The sequence below is a fragment of the Leptodactylus fuscus genome, chromosome 6, assembly GCF_031893055.1.
Source record: "Leptodactylus fuscus isolate aLepFus1 chromosome 6, aLepFus1.hap2, whole genome shotgun sequence".
Classification (NCBI taxonomy): Eukaryota; Metazoa; Chordata; class Amphibia; order Anura; family Leptodactylidae; genus Leptodactylus; species Leptodactylus fuscus.
In genome coordinates, this window is record NC_134270.1 from 183,608,956 (window position 1) to 183,634,528 (window position 25,573).

At 47.5% G+C, this 25,573-nt stretch overlaps 1 protein-coding gene across 1 annotated transcript; it reads right to left on the minus strand.

Moving 5' to 3' along the window:
• Positions 1 to 126: 126 nt before the first annotated feature.
• LOC142209058 (guanylate-binding protein 2-like) lies at positions 127 to 22,828 on the minus strand. The gene is made up of 11 exons (XM_075278001.1): positions 22,343 to 22,828; positions 17,370 to 17,574; positions 13,515 to 13,642; positions 5,553 to 5,662; positions 4,105 to 4,295; positions 3,611 to 3,853; positions 2,617 to 2,900; positions 2,059 to 2,271; positions 1,445 to 1,547; positions 583 to 776; positions 127 to 243 (listed from the first exon to the last, which is right to left on the minus strand). The coding sequence occupies exons 2-11, from the start codon at positions 17,554 to 17,556 to the stop codon at positions 127 to 129; spliced, it is 1,770 nt and encodes a 589-aa protein (XP_075134102.1). The 5' UTR covers positions 17,557 to 17,574; positions 22,343 to 22,828.
• Between the last annotated feature and the right edge of the window lie 2,745 nt (positions 22,829 to 25,573).

Here is a 25,573-nt window from a genome sequence, read left to right on the forward strand (position 1 = left end):
TCACCCCCCTGATTCCCCCCCCAGCTAGTCTTCTCCAATACTAAATAACCAGGAACTCCAGACCATCAGACTCCAGATTAGCAGAACTTTACTGTATGGATCTTCCTCAATAAGGACAAGGTGACATTACAGTATAATACACCCCCCACTCGGCTGGGAATTCTCTTGTCGTAAACTATTAATTTGCTGCTGCAGGGCGTCGACTTTGTCTTTATAGCCGGCGTTCATCATCGTTTCCTGCTCCTAAAATAGACACAAAGCAAAGAATAATACACAATGGAGACAATGTATCCAGCTAAGTGTAAGCAGATGTACAGCCGTCTCTGCCGCTGATTGACAGAATTCTCATCATACACAGTATAGGGATAAATCTGTCAATCTGCAGCAGGTCAGGGGGAGGCGGCAGTGAGTCTATGGGAACTAATGGGGACATAACACACGGGGACACCGGTCACTACTGGGCTCAGGACAGAATACACCAGGTGACAGATTCTCCTACGTATTCTATATTCATGGGGTTCATATGAATCCCCCCCTCCATGGGCAGTGTAACCCCCAAGTCAGACCTGAGCCCTACATTACCTTAAGCTTCCGCGCTATCACCAGCTCGTTTTGCTCGATCATCATCTTCCTCTCTTGTTCCATCTTCTCCATCAGCATTTGTTTATGTTGCTCGAAGCTTCTCTCCTGATCTTCCATTCGTTGTTGGAGGTTTTTATTATTTTCTTCCATTATTTTCTTCTCTCTTTCGGCGTTTTCCACTTGAGCTCGTTCCTCTAAAGAACAAAGTGTCAATAGTGAATATGTATCAAGTGCAAAGAGTCAGCGCCGGCATTAAAAGGGGGGGGGGGGGGGTTTCCAGCACTAAACTGAGGTTTACTATAGACGACCTATGTCCAGGATAGGTCATCATTATCTATCCAACCCGTGGACCCCGCACAGATCAGCTGTTGCATTAGTTGTATGTTACCCCTGTGGTGTGAGACGTATTTGGGCGTCTGTATCACAAGAACACGGTAAAGTAAAGTTACTAATCTCGATCTTCCTTCCTATTCTTCTATAATTGTATCTCATTGTGTCCACGCTTTATATGAGTAGGGTTGAGCGATCGGGATTGGAAAAGATTGAATTCCAACTGGTGATCGAGTAAATTTCACGATCACGATTGGAATTCCGATCTGATCTCTTCCAGCGGGATCGAGGTCGGAGGTTATTTCAAGATTGGCTCAACCCTAAAAGTGACTTTTCCCATAGAGAAGCATTGACTAGGGTTGAGCGATCGGAAAAGATCGGATTCTGATCATCGATCGAGAAAATGATCGGAAATCGGATTTTAAAATCGATCCTGAAATCTTAAGATCGTCTCAACCCCATATATGATGTCTTCTCTTTATCATTGGCCAGGACATTGGTGTAAGTTATTTCGGTATGACCCATCCCTCACCGGCCAGCTGCCTCTCTCTCTCCGTCAGGGTCTCATCTGCTTGAATGATGGCGGCTTCGATGTCCTTCTTCTCACAGACATATTGCTGCATCACTTCTAGAGCCTGGGGTGGTAAAAAGAGGAAACTGGTGACACATTTTTGGTTACTCCTAGAAAGAACCTAAATGTGAGAATTAGTCCAGAGAGACAATCACACGTTCGTCATGTGGCCAATGATGGGATCACCTGTATGAAGGATCCATCAACACTGACAACTAAACCGGCCGATCAGGGGGACATTCAGTTCCTAAAAACAGTCCAGCGAGTCTGTGCAAGTCGGCTGATGATGGTCCAAAAAGGGATGACCATGACAAACAGCGGAACGGTTTGGGAACAATGTCCAGCATGGCCAATCTCTGCTTGGGAAACTGAAGTCTGATGTTGGTGGGATGAATGTTTGTGGCATCTACATGGCAGTCAATTGGCCAACATCAGACCATTTTGGCCCATGAAAATCCAATGTGTATGGTCAGCCCACCCATGCTAGACAGTCATCTACAAGACCAGATGAATGACCGTCAGTTTTCGGCCATGTGGTCGGTCACCCCTGTAATGTCCATCTTCCTGAGCCTCACCTTTATACCTTTCCCGGGTCTTCTGTTATAACCTTCCATAACATTCAGTTTCTCCATTAGATACAGCTTGTGTCCTCCAGGTACGGAATATTTGCCCTCCAATATGTTACTCTCCATAGTCGCACTCAGCTCTCGGAGAAGTTTCCTGCAGAAATCTCTTGAAGCCATTTCATTCTTTGTAGAATATTCGTTCATTGTATTATCTAATAATTCCTGAAAAATAAGTGATTCTGGAAACCATCAGTATGATGGGCCGGGCTGCAGAGGATTGGTGTACAGACGTAGGGTACTTAGGACAAGGGGTGTTACTAGGAAAGACTGGACCCCATAGCAAGCATTAGACTAGGCCCCCGGGCCTACACAGTATAACAATCCCATTACTGACAATATAATGGCCCCATGATATAATATACCATTACTAACACCCCACATGGTATATTGCCCCTTAATGGCCCCCCATATAATATATTGCACCCATTGTAGGCCCATAAGCAGTGAGGGCTCCGGATACAGGAGGGGACATATAACTAGTGGTGAGATGTTTCTCCAGTGACTGACCTTCAGCTTCTTCTGATATTTCTGATCCTTGTCGTTGAGTGACCGTCCCATGAAGACCTGAATGGCGTCTTTCTCACAATCCTGGTGCACGGTCAGGAATTCCTGTTGTGTCTCCGTGGGGAACTTCACGACGTGTTTGTCCATCTCACATCGATACTTGGTCAGGGCGTCCTGCAAAGCTCCAGTGTTTTCGATCTCTGCCATAGCCAGAACCGCATTCTCCATGCAGGGAACCGATCCGCTCTGGATGGCTTGTACATACGAGGTGGTGAGAACGGCCAACACTGAGACATAGAAAGACAATTCCATTATATCACACTGTATGGCTATGGCGTGAAAACAATAAGAAAAGTTCCTCCAGAGCCAAACATTGGGCGCTAAGCTAGGTTACCCTAGGGTGAGGTCATATGATTAGTCCCCATGGACATGACTGTAGTTTGTTGCCACAATGACGGGTCATTTCTATGGCTCTATACACAGATGTATGTCCAGGCCGTGGGAAGAGCCTACAAATATTGGGCAGGTCCATTCATTCAAGTATATGGGTGAGTGTAAGTCTGGGACGGTGCGCGGACACTAATCCATTTGCCATCTGTTCCATTTTCATTGAAAGAAGCCAAACCAAGAGCAAGATGGAAAACCAGAAAACACAAAACAGGGGCGATTCGCCCCCTGGTATCTTATCTTTGTGTGGTCTCGAACTAGGGTTGAGCCAATCTTGAGATTTCAGGATCATTTTTAAAATCCGTTTTTTTGATCATTTTCCAGCCGATCCCGATCGTGAAATTTGCTCAATCGCCAATCGGGATCCGATTTTTGCCGATCCAGATCGCTCAACCCTAATCTTAAGGAAATGGTGAAGGTGCAAGATAGTAAGTCCCATCCGCCATGACTCTACTTGTTCTATTAGTTTCACATCTAGATACCAAAATTCCAGAAACTAAATAATAATGGCGGGTGTGAATACTTATTCATCCCACCCCCTGTTACTCACTTCTCCCAGTGACTTCGATTCCCCCATCGAGTGTTTTCACCGGACTCTTCCTGATCATGTATCGATAGAATTTTGCCACCTGTTCCACAAATTCCTCTTCCAGTTCACTCTCTTCTAGTTTTTCCAGAATCTGAAGGTTTTTCTTTGACGCCGGCCGGTCAAAGACAAAACATTTGTGGGAGTGGAAATAATGTAGAATACACTCCCGGGGGAGATTGTAATCCTGGGTTTTCTTGCCAGTACCTTGAAGATATAAATGACCTGTGTCAGGAGACCATCAGCAGGACTGGGAAACTTTTTGAATGTGACTTTCTAGTGGTTGGACGGCCATTGACACTGCCAGGGGCGTAGCTATTGGGGTGGCAATTATCAGGTTCAAGAGGGCCCAAAGTCCTCTACAACATAGGGAGACGTCAGTATTATAGACAGTGCATGAGACATGGGGCCAATACTGACCAATAAGTAGCTAACACTACACGATGGAGAGATCTCACCTTTCTTCAGCTCCAGCGAGGACATCAGATACTCGTCTTCTGTTATAGGTTTACCGTCCTTCTCAAGTATCAGACAGAAGTCTCGGACACACCAGGTGAAGGACGGGAAGATCCTCTTATATTCCGCGGCCTCGTCTTTCTGCTCAGAAGATGATTTCAGCTTTATGAGCTTTGTCAGTTCAGATACATAACTGGGAGATGGTTCAGGAAAAGGTGACTGACCTGTACGACACTGGTCCTGAGAAACCCTAGAGGATACACTGACTGTCCTAGGAGAAACAAACGTATCCTCCACCCTATACTGAGGTCTACACCCGATTATATCTGGTGTCGATTGGGGATGGTCGGTCTGATCCAGACAATGATAGAGAAGGAAGGGGTGGACAGCTGACGTCTACGACCACCTACTGTATACTGAGAAGACCACAAGACACAATGAAACATAAAGTGTTACTTCTAAGAACCCGGGAACCAAACATAACCTAATATAGTTCTGAGGAAATTGGAGGATTCTTGGAAGTTCTTTGGGTCCCGTATATCTTGTATTGGATTCACAGCACGTGACATGGTCTAAGGGAATGATTGGATTGGAGAACAAAGATGGGACATTACATTTGAGATTGGTCAGTTTAGAGATAGACATCTTAAGGGTGACCTGGTCTGTTGTCTTGATGAATTCCAATGGATACAACTATGAATGCAAGAACTTTCCATGATTGAAACTTGTCAGAAACCCATCCTTGTTGTTATCCTTCATGTTCTCATACATACAGAAGGACATCATGGCTGGGTTTGAGACAAGTTTCTTCATTCATGGTCATATCCATTGACAACTGATCAAAGACAACCGACGGTCACCACTGAGATGGTGAGAGAAAATACTTAAAACTCTGCAACGTTTTTGATGTTTTATATTTTACCAAAGCTAGCTAAGAACCAGATCAGTGATGTCATCATTAAGGTTGAGCGATCGGGATCGGCTGGAAAATCATTGGAAATCGGATTTTAAAATCGATCCTGAAATCTCAAGTCGGTTCAACCCTAATATCAGACACAATACTGCCGGAGATATTGGTATGACCTGGATATTTGGGGGCCCCGTCCTCGCTCTTATGATTATTTTCTCTCCGTGCCTGCTGAGTAGGGCTCATCCTGAAGGTCATTACAGTTTCTTCTCCTCGCCCTCCCCTCTTACAAGCAGGGACAGATATTACCGCTCCTTCCCTTTCTTGTCTTCCCATTTACTGTTTCATAATGAAGTTTCTGAAACCTTACAAAGATCCTACAAGCAGGAAAGAGGAACTACGAGCCCTGACACGGCCGCCGCAATGGAAAAAGTTTAAGCTTCAAAATGTGGGAAGAAAAAAAATAATTATAGCCCTGAAGATGACAATACATAAGGAATTAAAGGAAATCAAATCTGTCCCTACAATGTACATGAAGGATACTGGAGCTGCTCCATAGACTGCTGGTCAATGGTCCCCAGGCTATTAAACACAAAGGCGCTGCTCAGCAGGACGGCCAAGGAGAAGATCCAGGCGTCATTCTTACAGTCTCCCTGCAGAGCAAGAAAAGAAAATCATTTTACACTTTTACTGAGTAAATAGCATAGGAGGTGAGCAGAAGACAGGAGAGGAAGGTAAGAAGGTGAGCAGAAGACAGGAGAGGAAGGTAAGAAGGTGAGCAGAAGACAGGAGAGGAAGGGAAGAAGGTGAGCAGAAGACAGGAGAGGAAGGTAAGAAGGTGAGCAGAAGACAGGAGAGGAAGGAAGGAAGGTGAGCAGAAGACAGGAGAGGAAGGGAAGAAGGTGAGCAGAAGACAGGAGAGGAAGAGAAGAAGTTGAGCAGAAGACAGGAGAGGAAGGTAAGAAGGTGAGCAGAAGACAGGAGAGGAAGAGAAGAAGTTGAGCAGAAGACAGGAGAGGAAGGTAAGAAGGTGAGCAGAAGACATGAGAGGAAGGTAAGAAGGTGAGCAGAAGACAGGAGAGGAAGGTAAGAAGGTGAGCAGAAGACAGGAGAGGAAGGTAAGAAGGTGAGCAGAAGACAGGAGAGGAAGGGAAGAAGGTGAGCAGAAGACAGGAGAGGAAGGAAGGTAAGAAGGTGAGCAGAAGACAGGAGAGGAAGAGAAGAAGTTGAGCAGAAGACAGGAGAGGAAGGTAAGAAGGTGAGCAGAAGACAGGAGAGGAAGGAAGGAAGGAAGGTGAGCAGAAGACGGGAGGAAGGGAAGAAGGTGAGCAGAAGACAGGAGAGGAAGGTAAGAAGGTGAGCAGAAGACGGGAGGAAGGGAAGAAGGTGAGCAGAAGACAGGAGAGGAAGGTAAGAAGGTGAGCAGAAGACAGGAGAGGAAGGTAAGAAGGTGAGCAGAAGACATGAGAGGAAGGTAAGAAGGTAAGCAGAAGACAGGAGAGGAAGCGAAGACGGTGAGCAGAAGACAGGAGAGGAAGGGAAGAAGGTGAGCAGAAGACATGAGAGGAAGGTAAGAAGGTGAGCAGAAGACATGAGAGGAAGGTAAGAAGGTGAGCAGAAGACAGGAGAGGAAGCGAAGAAGGTGAGAAGAAGAGAGGAGAGGAAGAAAGGAAGGTGAGTAGAAGACAGGAGAGGAAGGAAGAAAGGTGAGCAGAAGACAGGAGAGGAAGGTAAGAAGGTGAACAGAAGACAGGAGAGGAAGGGAAGAAGGTGAGCAGAAGACAGGAGAGGAAGGAAGGAAGGTGAGCAGAAGACAGGAGAGGAAGGGAAGAAGGTGAGCAGAAGACAGGAGAGGAAGGTGAGCAAAAGACAGGAGAGGAAGGAAGGTGAGAAGAAGACAGGAGAGGAAGGAAGGAAGGTGTGCAGAAGAGAGGAGAAGAAGGTAAGGTGAGCAGAAGACAGGAGAGGAAGGTAAGAAGGCGAGCAGAAGACAGGAGAGGAAGGTAAGAAGGTGAGCAGAAGACAGGAGAGGAAGATAAGAAGGTGAGCAGAAGACAGGAGAGGAAGGAAGGAAGGTGAGCAGAAGACAGGAGAGGAAGGGAAGAAGGTGAGCAGAAGACAGGAGAGGAAGGTAAGAAGGTGAGCAGAAGACAGGAGAGGAAGGTAAGAAGGTGAGCAGAAGACAGGAGAGAAAGGTAAGAAGGTGAGCAGAAGACAGGAGAGGAAGGAAGGAAGGTGAGCAGAAGACAGGAGAGGAAGGGAAGAAGGTGAGCAGAAGACAGGGGGGAAGGAAGGTGAGCAGAAGACAGGTGAGGAAGGAAGGAAGGTGAGCAGAAGACAGGAGAGGAAGGGAAGAAGGTGAGCAGAAGACAGGAGAGGAAGGTAAGAAGGTGAGCAGAAGACAGGAGAGGAAGGAAGGAAGGTGAGCAGAAGACAGGAGAGGAAGGGAAGAAGGTGAGCAGAAGACAGGAGAGGAAGGTAGGAAGGTGAGCAGAAGACAGGAGAGGAAGGTAAGAAGGTGAGCAGAAGACAGGAGAGGAAGGTAAGAAGGTGAGCAGAAGACAGGAGAGAAAGGTAAGAAGGTGAGCAGAAGACAGGAGAGGAAGGTAAGAAGGTGAGCAGAAGACAGGAGAGGAAGGAAGGAAGGTGAGCAGAAGACAGGAGAGGAAGGGAAGAAGGTGAGCAGAAGACAGGGGGGGAAGGAAGGAAGGTGAGCAGAAGACAGGTGAGGAAGGAAGGTGAGCAGAAGACAGGAGAGGAAGGAAGGAAGGTGAGCAGAAGACAGGAGAGGAAGGGAAGAAGGTGAGCAGAAGACAGGAGAGGAAGGAAGGAAGGTGAGCAGAAGACATGAGAGGAAGTTAAGAAGGTGAGCAGAAGACAGGAGAGGAAGCGAAGAAGGTGAGAAGAAGAGAGGAGAGGAAGAAAGGAAGGTGAGTAGAAGACAGGAGAGGAAGGAAGAAAGGTGAGCAGAAGACAGGAGAGGAAGGGAAGAAGGTGAGCAGAAGACAGGAGAGGAAGGAAGGAAGGTTAGCAGAAGACAGGAGAGGAAGGGAAGAAGGTGAGCAGAAGACAGGAGAGGAAGGTGAGCAAAAGACAGGAGAGGAAGGAAGGTGAGAAGAAGACAGGAGAGGAAGGAAGAAAGGTGTGCAGAAGAGAGGAGAAGAAGGTAAGGTGAGCAGAAGACAGGAGAGGAAGGTAAGAAGGCGAGCAGAAGACAGGAGAGGAAGGTAAGAAGGTGAGCAGAAGACAGGAGAGGAAGATAAGAAGGTGAGCAGAAGACAGGAGAGGAAGGAAGGAAGGTGAGCAGAAGACAGGAGAGGAAGGGAAGAAGGTGAGCAGAAGACAGGAGAGGAAGGTAAGAAGGTGAGCAGAAGACAGGAGAGGAAGGGAAGAAGGTGAGCAGAAGACAGGGGAGGAAGAAAGGAAGGTGAGCATAAAACAGGAGAGGAAGGTAAGAAGGTGAGCAGAAGACAGGAGAGAAAGGTAAGAAGGTGAGCAGAAGACAGGAGAGGAAGGAAGGAAGGTGAGCAGAAGACAGGAGAGGAAGGGAAGAAGGTGAGCAGAAGACAGGAGAGGAAGAGAAGAAGTTGAGCAGAAGACAGGAGAGGAAGGTAAGAAGGTGAGCAGAAGACAGGAGAGGAAGAGAAGAAGTTGAGCAGAAGACAGGAGAGGAAGGTAAGAAGGTGAGCAGAAGACATGAGAGGAAGGTAAGAAGGTGAGCAGAAGACAGGAGAGGAAGGTAAGAAGGTGAGCAGAAGACAGGAGAGGAAGGTAAGAAGGTGAGCAGAAGACAGGAGAGGAAGGGAAGAAGGTGAGCAGAAGACAGGAGAGGAAGGAAGGTAAGAAGGTGAGCAGAAGACAGGAGAGGAAGAGAAGAAGTTGAGCAGAAGACAGGAGAGGAAGGTAAGAAGGTGAGCAGAAGACAGGAGAGGAAGGAAGGAAGGAAGGTGAGCAGAAGACGGGAGGAAGGGAAGAAGGTGAGCAGAAGACAGGAGAGGAAGGTAAGAAGGTGAGCAGAAGACGGGAGGAAGGGAAGAAGGTGAGCAGAAGACAGGAGAGGAAGGTAAGAAGGTGAGCAGAAGACAGGAGAGGAAGGTAAGAAGGTGAGCAGAAGACATGAGAGGAAGGTAAGAAGGTAAGCAGAAGACAGGAGAGGAAGGGAAGAAGGTGAGCAGAAGACATGAGAGGAAGGTAAGAAGGTGAGCAGAAGACATGAGAGGAAGGTAAGAAGGTGAGCAGAAGACAGGAGAGGAAGCGAAGAAGGTGAGAAGAAGAGAGGAGAGGAAGAAAGGAAGGTGAGTAGAAGACAGGAGAGGAAGGAAGAAAGGTGAGCAGAAGACAGGAGAGGAAGGTAAGAAGGTGAACAGAAGACAGGAGAGGAAGGGAAGAAGGTGAGCAGAAGACAGGAGAGGAAGGAAGGAAGGTGAGCAGAAGACAGGAGAGGAAGGGAAGAAGGTGAGCAGAAGACAGGAGAGGAAGGTGAGCAAAAGACAGGAGAGGAAGGAAGGTGAGAAGAAGACAGGAGAGGAAGGAAGGAAGGTGTGCAGAAGAGAGGAGAAGAAGGTAAGGTGAGCAGAAGACAGGAGAGGAAGGTAAGAAGGCGAGCAGAAGACAGGAGAGGAAGGTAAGAAGGTGAGCAGAAGACAGGAGAGGAAGATAAGAAGGTGAGCAGAAGACAGGAGAGGAAGGAAGGAAGGTGAGCAGAAGACAGGAGAGGAAGGGAAGAAGGTGAGCAGAAGACAGGAGAGGAAGGTAAGAAGGTGAGCAGAAGACAGGAGAGGAAGGTAAGAAGGTGAGCAGAAGACAGGAGAGAAAGGTAAGAAGGTGAGCAGAAGACAGGAGAGGAAGGAAGGAAGGTGAGCAGAAGACAGGAGAGGAAGGGAAGAAGGTGAGCAGAAGACAGGGGGGAAGGAAGGTGAGCAGAAGACAGGTGAGGAAGGAAGGAAGGTGAGCAGAAGACAGGAGAGGAAGGGAAGAAGGTGAGCAGAAGACAGGAGAGGAAGGTAAGAAGGTGAGCAGAAGACAGGAGAGGAAGGAAGGAAGGTGAGCAGAAGACAGGAGAGGAAGGGAAGAAGGTGAGCAGAAGACAGGAGAGGAAGGTAGGAAGGTGAGCAGAAGACAGGAGAGGAAGGTAAGAAGGTGAGCAGAAGACAGGAGAGGAAGGTAAGAAGGTGAGCAGAAGACAGGAGAGAAAGGTAAGAAGGTGAGCAGAAGACAGGAGAGGAAGGTAAGAAGGTGAGCAGAAGACAGGAGAGGAAGGAAGGAAGGTGAGCAGAAGACAGGAGAGGAAGGGAAGAAGGTGAGCAGAAGACAGGGGGGGAAGGAAGGAAGGTGAGCAGAAGACAGGTGAGGAAGGAAGGTGAGCAGAAGACAGGAGAGGAAGGAAGGAAGGTGAGCAGAAGACAGGAGAGGAAGGGAAGAAGGTGAGCAGAAGACAGGAGAGGAAGGAAGGAAGGTGAGCAGAAGACATGAGAGGAAGTTAAGAAGGTGAGCAGAAGACAGGAGAGGAAGGTAAGAAGGTGAGCAGAAGACAGGAGAGGAAGATAAGAAGGTGAGCAGAAGACAGGAGAGGAAGGAAGGAAGGTGAGCAGAAGACAGGAGAGGAAGGGAAGAAGGTGAGCAGAAGACAGGAGAGGAAGGTAAGAAGGTGAGCAGAAGACAGGAGAGGAAGGGAAGAAGGTGAGCAGAAGACAGGGGAGGAAGAAAGGAAGGTGAGCATAAAACAGGAGAGGAAGGTAAGAAGGTGAGCAGAAGACAGGAGAGAAAGGTAAGAAGGTGAGCAGAAGACAGGAGAGGAAGGAAGGAAGGTGAGCAGAAGACAGGAGAGGAAGGGAAGAAGGTGAGCAGAAGACGGGGGGAAGGAAGGTGAGCAGAAGACAGGTGAGGAAGGAAGGAAGGTGAGCAGAAGACAGGAGAGGAAGGGAAGAAGGTGAGCAGAAGACAGGAGAGGAAGGTAAGAAGGTGAGCAGAAGACAGGAGAGGAAGGAAGGAAGGTGAGCAGAAGACAGGAGAGGAAGGGAAGAAGGTGAGCAGAAGACAGGAGAGGAAGGTAGGAAGGTGAGCAGAAGACAGGAGAGGAAGGTAAGAAGGTGAGCAGAAGACAGGAGAGGAAGGTAAGAAGGTGAGCAGAAGACAGGAGAGAAAGGTAAGAAGGTGAGCAGAAGACAGGAGAGGAAGGTAAGAAGGTGAGCAGAAGACAGGAGAGGAAGGAAGGAAGGTGAACAGAAGACAGGAGAGGAAGGGAAGAAGGTGAGCAGAAGACAGGGGGGGAAGGAAGGAAGGTGAGCAGAAGACAGGTGAGGAAGGAAGGTGAGCAGAAGACAGGAGAGGAAGGAAGGAAGGTGAGCAGAAGACAGGAGAGGAAGGGAAGAAGGTGAGCAGAAGACAGGAGAGGAAGGAAGGAAGGTGAGCAGAAGACAGGAGAGGAAGGGAAGAAGGTGAGCAGAAGACAGGAGAGGAAGGTAGGAAGGTGAGCAGAAGACAGGAGAGGAAGGTAAGAAGGTGAGCAGAAGACAGGAGAGGAAGGTAAGAAGGTGAGCAGAAGACAGGAGAGAAAGGTAAGAAGGTGAGCAGAAGACAGGAGGGGAAGGTAAGAAGGTGAGCAGAAGACAGGAGAGGAAGGAAGGAAGGTGAGCAGAAGACAGGAGAGGAAGGGAAGAAGGTGAGCAGAAGACAGGGGGGGAAGGAAGGAAGGTGAGCAGAAGACAGGTGAGGAAGGAAGGAAGGTGAGCAGAAGACAGGAGAGGAAGGGAAGAAGGTGAGCAGAAGACAGGAGAGGAAGGTAGGAAGGTGAGCAGAAGACAGGAGAGGAAGGTAAGAAGGTGATCAGAAGACAGGAGAGGAAGGAAGGAAGGTGAGCAGAAGACAGGAGAGGAAGGTAAGAAGGTGAGCAGAAGACAGGAGAGGAAGGAAGGTGAGCAGAAGACAGGAGAGGAAGGGAAGAAGGTGAGCAGAAGACAGGAGAGGAAGGAAGGAAGGTGATCAGAAGACAGGAGAGGAAGGAAGGAAGGTGAGCAGAAGACAGGAGAGGAAGGTAAGAAGGTGAGCAAAAGACAGGAGAGGAAGGTGATCAGAAGAGAGGAGAGGAAGGAAGGAAGGTGAGCAGAAAACAGGAGAGGAAGGTAAGAAGGTGAGCAGAAGACGGGAGGAAGGGAAGAAGGTGAGCAGAAGACAGGACAGGTGATGGAGGAGTTAAGCAGAAGACAGGAGGGGTGGGGAAGGAGGTGAGCAGAAGACAGGAGGGGGGGTCATGATCTAAAGGTTCTTTTTTATTTTATAAAAATAGATGTTATTAACTAAATTAAACTAGTTGCTATAGACTACATGTATACAAAGTATACGCAGCCCCTCTTAGTTAATGTCATGATATTCCAGTCACACCTCAATCAAATGCAGAAAATGAAGCCCACAGCCATGTATCATAGTCAGACATTGGTAGTGGTGTGGGTCTTACGGAGGAGCTCAGTCACATGGTATAGCACCTGACCTGCCAGATCTGCCCCAGGACCACGACCTGATGTATATCCGGCCAATACTGATGTTACAGGTTTATAGGATTTCCGGCTGCTTTGTACTTTGTTATTATTGAATACTAAGAATATTAGATGTCATTTTGCTTTGCACTACAGTACAGTCTATATGTGGGCGTGGTATTACATGGTATGTTCCAGAAAAGAGGAGGAGCTTAATAAATGACTAGCTAGGCCCAGCCCCTTAGTTTAGTCCTAGTAGTTTTGTGCAGAGTCTTAGGCGCACGAGCCTTTCCATTCCTTGTGTCTGATCTTATTCTCAGTTTTGCTTCCATTTTGCAGCTGTTTATTGCAAATTCTCTAAAAACATTTCAATTCCGTCTCTTGAGGACGATCAGTGATCAGCACTTGGCCGTCTGTTGTTTTCACTGTCCATAGACTTCAATGAGCAGCTGGCGTCTGTGAAAATGCAATCATATTGCAAAGGAACGGACACAGCGATCCATAGAAGAACATGAATATGTCCAAGAGCCCATTGGAAATACAATATTACTGCCATGTGAGCGGTGTCCAGTAAATAATAGTGTATATGGAGCCTTAGAGCTGGAGCTATAACCGGCCTGTGACAGAGAATCCTGATAGGAGTCTAGAACATCATCGGACCAAAGCGACGCTCACACCTAACACAAAGAGCAACGTCCATCAGGTAGGAGTCATCTACTAGGCAGTGTCCTGGGGGAAAGACGACTGCCCCATCTTACACCAGGCAACTCCATCAACTCTGCATGTGTACCCCCGGCCATCTTCCACTTACTGGCAGCCTGATGAATTAGATGTTACCTCCCACCACAATGTAAAGTGACTACTTGGAGGAGCTCAAGTGACTGCCCAGACCTGGGACTCAACCCCCAATAACCACTGCGAGACAGATCTCCTGAAACCAAAGTGTCTGATCTCACAAGTGACGCTCTAAGCTCTCGTGGAAAGTCTCCCCGGACACTGCAGGGATTGTAGTCGTACAGTCGCTTTCACCCACCTTTTCCACATCTCCCAGCCCCTCTGTATCCAGAAGAATCAGTGTCTGTTCTGGATTCTTAGGGTGAGGAACGCACCACATCCAGATCCCTTTGGTCTTTGACTGAATGCTGGATCCCAAAGCAAAACCTGGAAAGATTCATAAGAAAATACCAAATAAGAGAAATCTGGAGCCTCGAGATACATTGGGATCATAAAAAGTCATCAGGACAATCTCATGTTATAGAAACACATCACAGTCCACATGATGTCACTAAGTAATCTCAAGAATACATTTCTCACCTCTGCATTCAGTTTTATAGTTCTGTTTATGACCTGAGTCCATATAAGCTTATCAGCTATATTACTATGTTACCAAATGTTATCTCACTATTCTGCTGGTACAGTCACTGTGTACATACATTACATTACTTATCCTGTATTATACTCCAGAGCAGCGCTCACTATTCTGCTGGTACAGTCACTGTGTACATACATTACATTACTTATCCTGTATTATACTCCAGAGCAGCGCTCACTATTCTGCTGGTGCAGTCACTGTGTACATACATTACATTACTTATCCTGTATTATACTCCAGAGCTGCGCTCACTATTCTGCTGGTGCAGTCACTGTGTACATACATTACATTATTTATCCTGTATTATTCCCCAGAGCTGCGCTCACTATTCTGCTGGTGCAGTCACTGTGTACATACATTACATTACTTATCCTGTATTATACTCCAGAGCTGCGCTCACTATTCTGCTGGTACAGTCACTGTGTACATACATTACATTACTTATCCTGTATTATTCCCCAGAGCTGCGCTCACTATTCTGCTGGTACAGTCACTGTGTACATACATTACATTACTTATCCTGTATTATACTCCAGAGCTGCGCTCACTATTCTGCTGGTACAGTCACTGTGTACATACATTACGTTACTTATCCTGTATTATACCCCAGAGCTGCGCTCACTATTCTGCTGGTGCAGTCACTGTGTACATACATTACGTTACTTATCCTGTATTATACTCCAGAGCTGCGCTCACTATTCTGCTGGTGCAGTCACTGTGTACATACATTACGTTACTTATCCTGTATTATACCCCAGAGCTGCGCTCACTATTCTGCTGCTGCAGTCACTGTGTACATACATTACATTACTTATCCTGTATTATACTCCAGAGCTGCGCTCACTATTCTGCTGGTGCAGTCACTGTGTACATACATTACATTACTTATCCTGTATTATACTCCAGAGCTGCGCTCACTATTCTGCTGGTGCAGTCACTGTGTACATACATTACATTACTTATCCTGTATTATACCCCAGAGCTGCGCTCTCTATTCTGCTGGTACAGTCACTGTGTACATACATTACATTACTTATCCTGTATTATACTCCAGAGCTGCGCTCACTATTCTGCTGGTACAGTCACTGTGTACATACATTACATTACTTATCCTGTATTATACTCCAGAGCTGCGCTCACTATTCTGCTGGTACAGTCACTGTGTACATACATTACATTACTTATCCTGTATTATACCCCAGAGCTGCGCTCACTATTCTGCTGGTGCAGTCACTGTGTACATACATTACGTTACTTATCCTGTATTATACTCCAGAGCTGCGCTCACTATTCTGCTGGTGCAGTCACTGTGTACATACATTACATTACTTATCCTGTATTATACTCCAGAGCTGCGCTCACTATTCTGCTGGTGCAGTCACTGTGTACATACATTACGTTACTTATCCTGTATTATACCCCAGAGCTGCGCTCACTATTCTGCTGCTGCAGTCACTGTGTACATACATTACATTACTTATCCTGTATTATACTCCAGAGCTGCGCTCACTATTCTGCTGGTGCAGTCACTGTGTACATACATTACATTACTTATCCTGTATTATACTCCAGAGCTGCGCTCACTATTCTGCTGGTGCAGTCACTGTGTACATACATTACATTACTTATCCTGTATTATACCCCAGAGCTGCGCTCACTATTCTGCTGGTACAGTCACTGTGTACATACATTACATTACTTATCCTGTATTATACTCCAGAGCTGCGCTCACTATTCTGCTGGTACAGTCACTGTGTACATACATTACATTACTTATCCTGTATTATTCCCCAGAGCTGCGCTCACTATTCTGCTGGTGCAGTCACTGTGTACATACATTACATTACTTATCCTGTATTATACTCCAGAGCTGCGCTCACTATTCTGCTGGTGCAGTCACTGTGTACATACATTACATTACTTATCCTGTATTATACTCCAGAGCTGCGCTTACTATTCTGCTGGTGCAGTCACTGTGTGTATACATTACATTACTTATACTGTATTATTCCCCAGAGCTGCGCTCACTATTCTGCTGGTACAGTCACTGTGTACATACATTACATTACTTATCCTGTATTATACTCCAGAGCTGCGCTCACTATTCTGCTGGTGCAGTCACTGTGTACATAGATTACATTACTTATCCTGTATTATTCCCCAGAGCTGCGCTCACTATTCTGCTGGTACAGTCACTGTGTACATACATTACATTACTTATCCTGTATTATACCCCAGAGCTGCGCTCACTATTCTGCTGGTGCAGTCACTGTGTACATACATTACATTACTTATCCTGTATTATACTCCAGAGCTGCGCTCACTATTCTGCTGGTGCAGTCACTGTGTACATACATTACATTACTTATCCTGTATTAAACTCCAGAGCTGCGCTCACTATTCTGCTGGTACAGTCACTGTGTACATACATTACATTACTTATCCTGTATTATACTCCAGAGCTGCACTCACTATTCTGCTGGTGCAGTCACTGTGTACATAGATTACATTACTTATCCTGTATTATACCCCAGAGCTGCGCTCACTATTCTGCTGGTGCAGTCACTGTGTACATACATTACATTACTTATCCTGTATTATACTCCAGAGCTGCGCTCACTATTCTGCTGGTACAGTCACTGTGTACATACATTACATTACTTATCCTGTATTATTCCCCAGAGCTGCGCTCACTATTCTGCTGGTGCAGTCACTGTGTACATACATTACATTACTTATCCTGTATTATACTCCAGAGCTGCGCTCACTATTCTGCTGGTGCAGTCACTGTGTACATACATTACATTACTTATCCTGTATTATACTCCAGAGCTGCGCTTACTATTCTGCTGGTGCAGTCACTGTGTGTATACATTACATTACTTATACTGTATTATACTCCAGAGCTGCACTCACTATTCTGCTGGTACAGTCACTGTGTACATACATTACATTACTTATCCTGTATTATACTCCAGAGCTGCGCTCACTATTCTGCAGGTGCAGTCACTGTGTACATAGATTACATTACTTATCCTGTATTATACCCCAGAGCTGCGCTCACTATTCTGCTGGTGCAGTCACTGTGTACATACATTACATTACTTATCCTGTATTATACTCCAGAGCTGCGCTCACTATTCTGCTGGTACAGTCACTGTGTACATACATTACATTACTTATCCTGTATTATACTCCAGAGCTGCGCTCACTATTCTGCTGGTACAGTCACTGTGTACATACATCACATTACTTATCCTGTATTATACTCCAGAGCTGCGCTCACTATTCTGCTGGTGCAGTCACTGTGTACATACATTACATTACTTATCCTGTATTATACTCCAGAGCTGCGCTCACTATTCTGCTGGTGCAGTCACTGTGTACATACATTACATTACTTATCCTGTATTATACTCCAGAGCTGCGCTCACTATTCTGCCGGTATTATCCTTCTTACATACATGTATCCGCACACACGTGTACAGGTGACATGCTCTATTATATGTCACTCACCTGATCTTCTCCCGGCCAGTTTGTTCATCAGATAAGATTTTCCTGTCCGGTATTTTCCTACCACTGCAATAACCACGACCGGTTGGGAGATTTCCAGGAGGATTTTCTCGGCCTCCTTATTCACCACCAGGGTGTTCCCGTCCACATTCTCTATCAGACAGACGGGCTCCGGCATAGACATTGTCATGGTCACGGTCTGTAAGGGCTGCATAAGAATATGTATTAAGGGCCTTGCAGAAGTCTTCACACCCCTTGGACTTTTTCACATTTTGTCACAAGCACAAACTTAATGTACTTTAATGAGATTTCCGTTGACAACAACACAAAGTATCAGATAATTGTGAAGTGGAAAGAAAGTGATACAAAATGTAATCAACTAAAGATCTGAAAAGCGAACAAACAGCATCATTAAGACCAAGGAACTCACCAGACAGCTCTGAGATAAAGTTGTGGAAAACTGTACTGCAGTATACTCCTCCAGCCTAGCTGGTCTCATGTGTCTGCAGTATACTCCTCCAGTCTAGCTGGTCTCATGTGTCTGCAGTATATTCCTCCAGTCTAGCTGGTCTCATGTGTCTGCAGTATACTCCTGCAGTCTAGCTGGTCTCATGTGTCTGCTGTATACTCCTCCAGTCTAGCTGGTCTCATGTGTCTGCAGTATATTCCTCCAGTCTAGCTGGTCTCATGTGTCTGCAGTATACTCCTCCAGTCTAGCTGGTCTCATGTGTCTGCAGTATATTCCTCCAGTCTAGCTGGTCTCATGTGTCTGCAGTATACTCCTCCAGTCTAGCTGGTCTCATGTGTCTGCAGTATATTCCTCCAGTCTAGCTGGTCTCATGTGTCTGCAGTATACTCCTCCAGCCTAGCTGGTCTCATGTGTCTGCAGTATACTCCTCCAGTCTAGCTGGTCTCATGTGTCTGCTGTATACTCCTCCAGTCTAGCTGGTCTCATGTGTCTGCAGTATATTCCTCCAGTCTAGCTGGTCTCATGTGTCTGCAGTATACTCCTCCAGCCTAGCTGGTCTCATGTGTCTGCAGTATATTCCTCCAGTCTAGCTGGTCTCATGTGTCTGCAGTATACTCCTCCAGTCTAGCTGGTCTCATGTGTCTGCAGTATACACCTCCAGTCTAGCTGGTCTCATGTGTCTGCAGTATACACCTCCAGTCTAGCTGGTCTCATGTGTCTGCTGTATACTCCTCCAGTCTAGCTGGTCTCATGTGTCTGCAGTATACTCCTCCAGTCTAGCTGGTCTCATGTGTCTGCAGTATACACCTCCAGTCTAGCTGGTCTCATGTGTCTGCTGTATACTCCTCCAGTCTAGCTGGTCTCATGTGTCTGCAGTATACTCCTCCAGTCTAGCTGACTGCAGTATACTCCTCCAGTCTAGCTGGTCTCATGTGTCTGCAGTATACTCCTCCAGTCTAGCTGGTCTCATGTGTCTGCAGTATACACCTCCAGTCTAGCTGGTCTCATGTGTCTGCAGTATACTCCTCCAGTCTAGCTGGTCTCATGTGTCTGCAGTATACACCTCCAGCCTAGCTGGTCTCATGTGTCTGCAGTATACTCCTCCAGCCTAGCTGGTCTCATGTGTCTGCAGTATACACCTCCAGTCTAGCTGGTCTCATGTGTCTGCTGTATACTCCTCCAGTCTAGCTGGTCTCATGTGTCTGCTGTATACTCCTCCAGTCTAGCTGGTCTCATGTGTCTGCAGTATACTCCTCCAGTCTAGCTGGTCTCATGTGTCTGCAGTATACACCTCCAGTCTAGCTGGTCTCATGTGTCTGCTGTATACTCCTCCAGTCTAGCTGGTCTCATGTGTCTGCAGTATACTCCTCCAGTCTAGCTGACTGCAGTATACTCCTCCAGTCTAGCTGGTCTCATGTGTCTGCAGTATACTCCTCCAGTCTAGCTGGTCTCATGTGTCTGCTGTATACTCCTCCAGTCTAGCTGGTCTCATGTGTCTGCAGTATACTCCTCCAGTCTAGCTGGTCTCATGTGTCTGCTGTATACTCCTCCAGTCTAGCTGGTCTCATGTGTCTGCAGTATATTCCTCCAGTCTAGCTGGTCTCATGTGTCTGCAGTATACTCCTCCAGCCTAGCTGGTCTCATGTGTCTGCAGTATACTCCTCCAGTCTAGCTGGTCTCATGTGTCTGCAGTATACACCTCCAGTCTAGCTGGTCTCATGTGTCTGCTGTATACTCCTCCAGCCTAGCTGGTCTCATGTGTCTGCAGTATACTCCTCCAGTCTAGCTGGTCTCATGTGTCTGCAGTATACACCTCCAGTCTAGCTGGTCTCATGTGTCTGCTGTATACTCCTCCAGCCTAGCTGGTCTCATGTGTCTGCTGTATACTCCTCCAGCCTAGCTGGTCTCATGTGTCTGCAGTATACTCCTCCAGCCTAGCTGGTCTCATGTGTCTGCAGTATACTCCTCCAGCCTAGCTGGTCTCATGTGTCTGCAGTATATTCCTCCAGTCTAGCTGGTCTCATGTGTCTGCAGTATATTCCTCCAGTCTAGCTGGTCTCATGTGTCTGCAGTATATTCCTCCAGTCTAGCTGGTCTCATGTGTCTGCAGTATACTCCTCCAGTCTAGCTGGTCTCATGTGTCTGCAGTATACTCCTCCAGTCTAGCTGGTCTCATGTGTCTGCTGTATACTCCTCCAGTCTAGCTGGTCTCATGTGTCTGCAGTATACTCCTCCAGTCTAGCTGGTCTCATGTGTCTGCAGTATACACCTCCAGTCTAGCTGGTCTCATGTGTCTGCTGTATACTCCTCCAGTCTAGCTGGTCTCATGTGTCTGCTGTATACTCCTCCAGTCTAGCTGGTCTCATGTGTCTGCAGTATACTCCTCCAGTCTAGCTGGTCTCATGTGTCTGCAGTATACACCTCCAGTCTAGCTGGTCTCATGTGTCTGCTGTATACTCCTCCAGTCTAGCTGGTCTCATGTGTCTGCAGTATACTCCTCCAGTCTAGCTGGTCTCATGTGTCTGCAGTATACTCCTCCAGTCTAGCTGGTCTCATGTGTCTGCAGTATACTCCTCCAGCCTAGCTGGTCTCATGTGTCTGCAGTATACTCCTCCAGTCTAGCTGGTCTCATGTGTCTGCTGTATACTCCTCCAGTCTAGCTGGTCTCATGTGTCTGCAGTATATTCCTCCAGTCTAGCTGGTCTCATGTGTCTGCAGTATACTCCTCCAGCCTAGCTGGTCTCATGTGTCTGCAGTATACTCCTCCAGTCTAGCTGGTCTCATGTGTCTGCAGTATACACCTCCAGTCTAGCTGGTCTCATGTGTCTGCTGTATACTCCTCCAGCCTAGCTGGTCTCATGTGTCTGCAGTATACTCCTCCAGTCTAGCTGGTCTCATGTGTCTGCAGTATACACCTCCAGTCTAGCTGGTCTCATGTGTCTGCTGTATACTCCTCCAGCCTAGCTGGTCTCATGTGTCTGCTGTATACTCCTCCAGCCTAGCTGGTCTCATGTGTCTGCTGTATACTCCTCCAGTCTAGCTGGTCTCATGTGTCTGCAGTATATTCCTCCAGTCTAGCTGGTCTCATGTGTCTGCAGTATACTCCTCCAGTCTAGCTGGTCTCATGTGTCAGCAGTATACTCCTCCAGCCTAGCTGGTCTCATGTGTCTGCAGTATACTCCTCCAGTCTAGCTGGTCTCATGTGTCTGCAGTATATTCCTCCAGTCTAGCTGGTCTCATGTGTCTGCTGTATACTCCTCCAGTCTAGCTGGTCTCATGTGTCTGCAGTATACTCCTCCAGTCTAGCTGGTCTCATGTGTCTGCAGTATATTCCTCCAGTCTAGCTGGTCTCATGTGTCTGCAGTATACTCCTCCAGTCTAGCTGGTCTCATGTGTCTGCAGTATACTCCTCCAGTCTAGCTGGTCTCATGTGTCTGCAGTATATTCCTCCAGTCTAGCTGGTCTCATGTGTCTGCAGTATATTCCTCCAGTCTAGCTGGTCTCATGTGTCTGCAGTATACTCCTCCAGTCTAGCTGGTCTCATGTGTCTGCAGTATACTCCTCCAGTCTAGCTGGTCTCATGTGTCTGCTGTATACTCCTCCAGTCTAGCTGGTCTCATGTGTCTGCAGTATATTCCTCCAGTCTAGCTGGTCTCATGTGTCTGCAGTATATTCCTCCAGTCTAGCTGGTCTCATGTGTCTGCAGTATACTCCTCCAGTCTAGCTGGTCTCATGTGTCTGCAGTATATTCCTCCAGTCTAGCTGGACTCATGTGTCTGCAGTATATTCCTCCAGTCTAGCTGGTCTCATGTGTCTGCAGTATATTCCTCCAGTCTAGCTGGTCTCATGTGTCTGCAGTATACTCCTCCAGCCTAGCTGGTCTCATGTGTCTGCAGTATATTCCTCCAGTCTAGCTGGTCTCATGTGTCTGCAGTATACTCCTCCAGTCTAGCTGGTCTCATGTGTCTGCAGTATACTCCTCCAGTCTAGCTGGTCTCATGTGTCTGCTGTATATTCCTCCAGTCTAGCTGGTCTCATGTGTCTGCTGTATACTCCTCCAGTCTAGCTGATACCCCTAGATATAGGTCTGTGGTATATACTGTATGTCCCAGCTCAGCTCTACATCCATCACCTGCAGTACATAGAAGTCTATAGTGGACAGGACGTCATTTTCTCATTGGTCCTCATCACCTGACAGTAAGGTAGAGGGAATGATTACACTGTTCATGTTCCTGAGGATGATGGGAGTGATCGTCTCCTACCACAAGACACATAAACTGATACTAAGTAACCCCTGTGTTTTTAATAAAACTTGTGTCAGCACACATTGTTATACAGAGAATAGAATGAACACCAAACACACAGAGCGGGCGACGTCTTTACCGCCTGGCACTCGCCTAATAATTAGTTACCCGGGATTGTTGGTCACTTAGTCATAAACGCGACTCTGAGCTAATCAGCAACAGAAATATCCCATCCCCAGCCAGCAGTGTGAAGAGTCTCTTACCGTACAGCACAGATCTCTCTCTCCTGTCCTCGGCTGTCTCTCTCTGTCTCTCTCCTGTCCTCGGCTGTCTCTCTCTGTCTCTCCTGTCCTCGGCTGTCTCTCTCTGTCTCTCTCCTGTCCTCGGCTGTCTCTCTGTCTCTCTCCTGTCCTCGGCTGTCTCTCTCTCTCTCTCCTGTCCTCGGCTGTCTCTCTCTGTCTCTCCTGTCCTCGGCTGTCTCTCTCTGTCTCTCTGTCTCTCGTGTCCTCGGCTGTCTCTCTTTGTCTCTCTCCTGTCCTCAGCTGTCTCTCTCTGTCTCTCCTGTCCTCAGCTGTCTCTCTCTTGCTCTCGTGTCCTTGGCTGTCTCTCTCTGGCTCTCTCCTGTCCTCAGCTGTCTCTCGTGTCCTCGGCTGTCTCTCTCTGTCTCTCCTGTCCTCAGCTGTCTCTGTCTGGCTCTCCTGTCCTCGGCTGTCTCTCCTGTCCTCAGCTGTCTCTCTCTGTCTCTCCTGTCCTCAGCTGTCTCTCGCTGGCTCTCTCCTGTCCTCAGCTGTCTCTCTCTGTCTCTCTATCTCTCTCTTCTCCTATTTGCTTTTTATAAGAACTTGTCAATGTGAAAATGAAACCAGGACGTGACATGATCTGAGCTGAGGCCGGGCCGTCCTTGTCTGGAGGAAGCGACTGACAGTAACTGCAGGATTTCACCACACTGGAGATTCTGCCCAGTATAGTTGCAGATCACAAGGCTCCTTGTAGTTCCCTATAAGACACTGCCCACCCAGCTTTCCAGACTCCTGAATGACTCCTGCACAAACACAAAATAAAACTAAAATCTAGCTTGTAAAGGTTGGAGCCAACAATGACATTTAGTGCCGGGCGCCCGGTAGTCACAATAATAGTCACCCGGCTTCTCCTTTCCCCAGTAGTCAGTGACCTCTTCTCCTTTCCCCAGTAGTCACAGTGACCTCTTCTCCTTTCCCCAGTAGTCACAGTGACCTCTTCTCCTTTCCACAGTAGTCACAGTGGCCACCTCTCCTTTCCCTCTAAAGATGGCGCCGCACTGAGTGGCTGCCTCGATACAGAGCTCTAAGCTGAGAGCAACCTTTATCTTTCCTTTTCACTCTTTTTGTCTGTATCTTCTAGAATCCTCTAACCAAGCAAACTAGCACTATGAATTAGCAGCTATAAATCAGATGGAAGACCCTGTGGAGTATTTTTTTCCTTTTGTTTCTATTGTTAAGCATGTACAAGACTCAAGACCTGATGAGCTGGAGTCTTCCTGTGTGGACATGTGCCTGTTACCATTCCCCCAGGAGCTAAGGACAGCACGGACACCATGCGGCATGGAGGAGAAACCTGCATGGAAGTGTGGACTTCTTCTCTCAAGGAGATGATTTCTGGAGTCTATTGCTGATGTGTGAAGATGCTACAGCTGACTGGTATTTCTTTCTATTACTGTGGACACGTGGGACTCTGTTACAGCCTGGGAACCATCACCCACCTACCCATGTGTTTATGGAAGCTCGGCAAGAGAGCAGCACCATGTCTACCTGGATGGCTTCAGACTTCTTGGGCAGTAGAACACAGTGGTAAGAAGAGAGGAGGAGGAGGAGGAGGAGGAGGAGGAGGAGGAAGAGGAAGAGGAGGAAGAGGAGGAAGAGGAGGAAGAGGAAGAGGAGGAAGAGGAGGAGGAGGAAGAGGAGGAGGAGGAGGGCTTGTGATGAAGGACATTTGGGGCATTTTTTGTGGTTAATGGACAATAGTGCTGATACAAGATACCGAACTATCAGCTGTGAGCAGGAGATCTCACCACCTACCAAAGGAACTGCCACATGTTATCATGATAGCTGACTATGTCCCCACCTCTGCCTGTTATATCTACATGCTGTGCCCCCTCCTTGTGTCCTCCAACCACATTCGGCTGTATTATTGACATCACTCCGCACAGAGAACTAAATGATCCTGCAGTGTGTCTGTGTTTCTTTCTTTTTAGTTGCTGATTCCTAGGATTTCTCTATCTGCCATGAGCTTCTATGTGTCTCTCTCTTGTTATATACTACTGTACCATCTATGAAACTGTATCACTGAATATACCCATTGTGGGACTATTAAAGGATTATCTTATCTTATCTTCCGCAGTAGTCACAGCAGCCCCCTATCCTTTCCCCAGTAGTCACAACAGCCCCCTCTCCTTTCCCCAGTAGTCACAGCAGCCCCTTCTCCATTCCCAGTAGTCACAGTAACCTCTTCTCCTTTCCCCAGTAGTCACAGTAGCCCCCTATTCTTTCCCCAGTAGTCACAGCAGCCCCCTCTCCTTTCCCCAGTAGTCACAGCGGCCTCTTCTCCATTCCCAGTAGTCACAGTACATCTTCTCCTTTTCCCAGTAGTCACAGTAGCCCACTATTCTTTCCCCAGTAGTCACAGCAGCCCCCTCTCCTATCCCCAGTAGTCACAGCAGCCCCCTATCCTTTCCCAGTAGTCACAGTGACCTCTTCTCCTTTCCCCAGTAGTCACAGTAGCCCACTATTCTTTCCCCAGTAGTCACAGCAGCCCCTTCTCCATTCCCAGTAGTCACAGTGACCTCTTCTCCTTTTCCCGGTAGTCACAGTAGCCCACTATTCTTTCCCCAGTAGTCACAGCAGCCCCCTCTACTATCCCCAGTAGCCACAGCAGCCCCCTATCCTTTCCCAGTAGTCACAGTGACCTCTTCTCCTTTCCCCAGTAGTCACAGTAGCCCACTATTCTTTCCCCAGTAGTCACAACAGCCCCCTCTCCTTTCCCCAGTAGTCACAGCAGCCCCTTCTCCATTCCCAGTAGTCACAGTGACCTCTTCTCCTTTCCCCAGTAGTCACAGTAGCCCTCTATTCTTTCCCCAGTAGTCACAGTGACCTCTTCTCCTTTCCCCAGTAGTCACAGTAGCCCCCTATTCTTTCCCCAGTAGTCACAGCATCCCCCTCTCCTTTCTCCAGTAGTCACAGCAGCCCCCTATCTTTTCCCCAGTAGTCACAGTGACCTCTTCTCCTTTCCCCAGTAGTCACAGTGACCTCTTCTCCTTTTCCCAGTAGTCACAGTAGTCCCCTCTACTTTCCCCAGTAGTCACAGCAGCCCCCTCTACTTTCCCCAGTAGTCACAGCAGACCCCTCTCCTTTCCCCAGTAGTCACAGCAGCCCCTTCTCCATTCCCAGTAATCACAGTGACCTCTTCTCCTTTCCCCAGTAGTCACAGCAGCCCCTTCTCCATTCCCAGTAGTCACAGTG